Here is a 5,338-nt window from a genome sequence, read left to right as displayed (position 1 = left end):
TGAGCAAGTTGAGAATGGTTTTTTTTTTTAGTTTGCATTTTACGCCGTTATGCTGCCGAAATTTAGAATTTTATATTTGTATTGTCATTGCTAAGAAGATTTTTGTTGTTTGTGGTTAATAGATTATGGCTCGTACACCATCTAAACGTGGCAGGACAGGTATCTCTCAAAGTAAGTTCAAATACATTAAGCTATTTGTTTTCTTTTCTTTTGTCTCATCATACTCACTAAACTATTTGTGTTCTTATTGTTTTTTGCTTGTAGGAGTAGGATACACATTAAGATCTGGCACTACAGGGCATAGGGCCAATGCACGATCTTCCATTGCTTCTTCCAATGTCCATCGAAATAAAGATATTTTGGGTGATGTGCATGAAGAAGAGGATATATTGAGTGATGTGCATGAAGAAGAGGTGTTCATAGATATTCATGCTACACAAGGTGAATTGGTGGCTCACAGCGTGTCTGAAGCAACAACAATTGTTGCTAAACCTCCCGATCATCCAACAGTATTTGGAAAGGATGTTCATGGTCGAATATTAGAGGAGATTGTAGAGGGTTTTATTGTAAAGATAGGTGGGGAAACTCCTCGAATTCCTCTTTGTAGATTGATGGAAAATGAAGCCATTAGAGCGGTGGGTCCAGGCACTGAGGGCTTGGTGAAAAGGTTTGAGATGTCTCGATACAGTGTGCTTGGAGCTCCATTTCTTGTGTCATTTAAGAAGCCAGGCCATGATCAACATTATGTTTCCGACTTAAACAAAGATGAATGGGGGCCTATTTGGCGAGAAATAAGCGATGATTTTGATAATTCCCTTCCCCTTGAGTGGGAAGACTTAAGGGGAAAAAAATTTATCGTTTGGGATGGTAATCACCGTTTGAAAACTTGGATGCGCTTAATAAAAACACGTAAGTGATTTCTTTTTTGTTTAATGTAAAGTTGACTTGTATTACTCTATGCTTTCTAATTTTCTTTTTTGTTGTTGTAGAATTTTCAATGATAAAGTGGAGACATTGTTCTGTGAAATGTCAATTTGTCTTTGTTGATAGAAGTGCAGAGGGGGAGCTTATGCTAGCTTTGCGCTCTCAAAATGAGTAAGCACATTTGTTGTTTTGAACGTTATTGCTATTACTTTATCGATGTCATTCTACTGCCATTTAATTTAAGATATTGTGGTTTAGGATTGGTAGAACCACTGTGAGCACAAATTTTGGGCAGGAGATCTTCTTGTTCCAAAAACTGGCTGTGGCAAGCAAAGATTCTTTAATGAAAGACTTTCCCCAAGATTGGATTCGATGGATAGAGGTAGAGCTTGCTTGTGAGAAGAAGACATCTAAAGGGAGTTGGTACAACGCTCTTGCTCTTTTATTAGCAATGCTCATATGGAAGGTAAATTTTTTTGCCTTAAAGTACACTTTTTATGTAATTTCTAAAGCTTGACATTATTTTGTAAAATCTTACTTTTTTTTTTCATTTGCTCTACAAAAGGAAGACTTTGACTTGTCTCTTATCAAAGAGATGCAAGAGATCAATGATCCCTCGATTTTACTGCCAGAAAAGGAAATGGTTGCTCGAGGAAGAATAGAAAAAATATTCAAAGAAAGAGCTTATAAGGTAAACACTTTCTCTTCTCCCCGTTTATGTTTGAATTTCTACTAAATTGTAAGTTGACATGTCATTTGAATTTGATATATTTGATTGAAAAATTGATTTGATTTGATCTCGTGCTAATATAACATAGATGTTGGCCATTGCCAACCCCGCCAATGGCCAAGGGTTCTTCTCTTTATTATTTAACTTCAATTGGATAAGAGAAAAGGATCAAGTGGGCCTTACAAGAGACAAAGTCCACTCTTTGGCAACTTCTAAAATATCACCAGAGAGGTAATAATTTTTGGATAAAAAATACACATGAAATCATCAAATGAATCAATGCATTTATGGTTTGTTTATTGTTTGCTCTATAAGAAAAAGGAAATATTGCACTCTTTGATGCATTGCCATGTAGATGATGTTACTTCTGAGCGTTATATTAGTGCAATGAAATTTAGAATATACTTGCGTAAAGAGTGGTATTGGGGAAGTATCTTGAAGCAATGCTTGAGGATCAAAGGAAAAATGATTGAAGAAATGCCGGAGGGCTTTGAAGCATGGTTTCATCACCAATTGAGGGACCACATTGATAAAGCTTTTGTGGAGCTTTGGAGTAAGCTCAACACAAAAGAGTCGGATGAAAAAATTCCAGAGCTTATGGAATCTTCAAGGAGAGTATTATTCAGGTAATACAATTGATATCTTTATGGTTGTCATTCTATTTTTTACTTAGAGTTTGTATAATAAATAAGTCACTTAGGAAAGGAGCTCAAATAAAGTTAACTGCATTTTATGTAGATGGCTAATTCAGCTTTACGATCAGACTTTGTTGGAGAAGTTGCCAATTGCTGTTGAAAGTTGGAGGGACCTCTCTTGTGAGGAGTGTATGTATCCACTATGGATGAGAGATTATGGTTTGATTGCTTGGGAAATTGAGTATTGCCCTTGGTGGCTAGATTACACTCGAGGCACCTACCCACGTGATGAAGGGAACTTATATAAAGGTTATTTTTGGCATTTATAAAAACTACAAAATTGTTAAAGTGCTCATACTATTTAGATTATGTTTGTGAGAAATATATTTTTGTTTGCTTTAGAGTACGTTCTTGAAAGAAATGAAAATGGTATTGAGGAGATTGGCTCAGCTTCCAAGAAAGCCACCTCTTCGAAAAGAGTAAACAATAGTACAATCTCCTCTATAAAGAAACGATTGGATTTTGTTAGATCCAAGAAGCCCAATAAGTCTCCCAAAAAGAACCAAAAAGGTGCTCAAGGCTCCACAGGTAAACTTTCTTGTATAGATATCTAGCTGTCACTTTCTTTCTACTCAACAATTCTTGATGAAATATTTTATTTTCTGATTATGCAGTGCCTTCCATAGATTGTGATGTGAACGTTATTGGGAACATGCTAGATGTTTACAAAATTTCTCTCGATGATGAGAAATGGTAAACACATGTGAAAAGAAAGACTAACTATGTGTGGTGTGTGTTGTGAATGTTTGAAATACATTTATTTGATCGTATGCAGGATCTTGGATTTTCTTCATTCAGCCCATGTTGATGGGGAAAAGAGCAATGAAGTGGCCTCTCTTTTGTTTGCGGATTTTCCAACAAACTTTAAAGTTGAAAATTTTTCAGAGAACGAGGTATGCATTCTTCAAAACCACAATGGACAGTCTATGATAGTTTTGGAACTTTAATTAAATTAACAATGCGTATTATGCAGGTCCCTCCATGGAATCAATTCTCTCGAAAATTAAGTAAGAAAGTGGCCGTAATAGCTTCAAAGTATGTGGCAGACAATGGGTGGTACATCACCCTAAGCTCCACTGATCACTTTGGCATTGTGTCTAGCCATGCCATCGAGATGGGATTCAAAATGATGCACACCATCCTTATTTTGATCCCCGATGGTTATGTGAGAAAGACCATTGAGATTGAGAGAGTAAGTAAATTTATTTATTGATTGAAAAGCATGCTTGTAGTTTTCTTCAATTAGATCACATTCTAGTTGTAATTTGTAGGTGGAAACACTATTGCTAGGATTGTTTTATCGTAAGGGTCAACGTCCTATCTACGATCGACGAGATGGAGAGAGCGTGGACAACAACTCTTTCGATGCCAAGTCCGGAATACTGGTGGAGTGCGTCGACGGAGAGTACATTGGAGGACACGCTCTTAGAGGTGCCGCCGAGCGTAGCCTTGACTTCTTTCGGTAAGAATATATGCTTCCTACTATGCGTTATTGGACTATGTTACATAAAGTAAAAATACGCATATTTTTTGCTTTTTTTAGCTGGCTTGTGCGGACATTTACTGCGGAGCACACCTACATTGTTGATATGTTTTCTGGATGTGGTGGCTTGGGCAATGTTTGCGTTGAGTTGTCTAGACACTGTCTCTGCATAGATACTGATCCAGAGGTCTTCCATCAACATCTTTCACGCTTCAAGGCTCCATGTGTACGTGCTATTTCAGCAGTTGATGCAGATCCTGATGAGGAGACTGATTCGCAACAATATGAGCCCGGATCACATTGCCCTTGATTGACATCAACATTGGTATTATCTATCATTTTTTCTAGTTTGTGATTTTTATGGAACAATGTGTGACCATGGTGTTTGGGTGCCACTTTTTTGGTATTACTGAAGACATGTTGTTGGTGTTGATTGTCCTTATCAATTCAGCCATGATTTCATATTTATTATACTAGATAGAAGTTTGTTGAGAGCTTTGGATTTACCAAAGTAATATACCAACATATGCTTTTTTGCTTATGTTATTTCTTCTTCCCGTGAGCATTCGTTGCTGCACGGAAGCAAGTATGGAATGGGAATTTTTTTAGTTTGAATTTTCATACCGTTATGCTACCAAAATTTTGATTGCTTATCAATATCATCATGCTTTTTGTTCATGTTTGAAAACATAATCATGATTTCACGTATACAGAAAAGTTAGTCAAGCTTCACGGAAGCAAGTATGGAATGGAAAATTTTGTTGTTTGTATTTTCGCGCCGTTATGTTGTCGAAATTTTGATTGCTTGTGAATATAATCATGCTTTTTGTTCATGTTTAGAAACATAATCATGGTTTCATGTATACACAAAAGTTAGGCAAGCTTCACGGAAGCAAGTATAGAATAGGAAAGCTTAACAAAAGTTAGGCAAGCTTTCACAGAAGCAAGTATGGAATGGTTTTATTTTTATTTTTCACATTGTTATGCTGTCAAAATTTCATTTGCTTGTCAGTATTTCTTTACACTGTCGGTCTAAGAATATATATAGTTTTATATATAATATTTATATTATATATATAATATCTTTTTATTTATTTATTTATATGTGTGTGTTTATGTACGTAAGGAGATCTTCAACTCGGTAAAGTGTTTTTAAGTACTTGTTTATACAATATATATAGTTATTTATACGTGTGTGTTTATGTATGTATGCAGTTCTTCAACTCAGTAAAGTGTTCTTAATTACTATTTTATATGCAAGAGTCTATGCGTGTTTCATTACTTTGAGGTCTTCGCCCAAACAAGTACAACCATCAATATTTTTTAGATTCCTAGTTTCAAATTGGCTTATTAGGCATTCATCCTTGTTTGCAACAACACCTACATGGACAGGAAAGTATATTCTACTAAAAGTAGGGTAAATACTAAAGACATGCTCATCTTTTTCTTGCATTATATAAAAAACTCACATAGATTTTCTTTACATTTTTGGCTTTCAAACAGCTT

The 5,338-nt window shown here is 35.7% G+C and overlaps 1 protein-coding gene across 1 annotated transcript; it reads left to right on the top strand.

Moving 5' to 3' along the window:
• Positions 1–2,657: 2,657 nt before the first annotated feature.
• Positions 2,658–3,296, top strand: LOC147458786 (uncharacterized). Its single transcript, XM_086511506.1, has 3 exons — positions 2,658–2,877; positions 2,964–3,042; positions 3,125–3,296. The coding sequence occupies exons 1-3, from the start codon at positions 2,658–2,660 to the stop codon at positions 3,294–3,296; spliced, it is 471 nt and encodes a 156-aa protein (XP_086367632.1).
• Positions 3,297–5,338: the final 2,042 nt, after the last annotated feature.

Source organism: Adiantum capillus-veneris, chromosome 4, assembly GCF_014529385.1.
Source record: "Adiantum capillus-veneris isolate H3 chromosome 4, ASM1452938v2, whole genome shotgun sequence".
Lineage (NCBI taxonomy): Eukaryota > Viridiplantae > Streptophyta > Polypodiopsida > Polypodiales > Pteridaceae > Adiantum > Adiantum capillus-veneris.
Note: the sequence above shows the minus strand (reverse complement) of the source record. Positions and strands in the feature narration are given on the sequence as shown.

Bases quoted from the DNA above. Each gene is read 5' to 3' on its own strand.
- LOC147458786 (XM_086511506.1), top strand. From the start codon at position 2,658: ATGTTTGTGAGAAATATATTTTTGTTTGCTTTAGAGTACGTTCTTGAA. The intron at 2,878-2,963 runs GTAAACTTTCTT...CTGATTATGCAG, and splicing joins AGGTGCTCAAGGCTCCACAG to TGCCTTCCATAGATTGTGAT. The intron at 3,043-3,124 runs GTAAACACATGT...GATCGTATGCAG, and splicing joins TCTCTCGATGATGAGAAATG to GATCTTGGATTTTCTTCATT.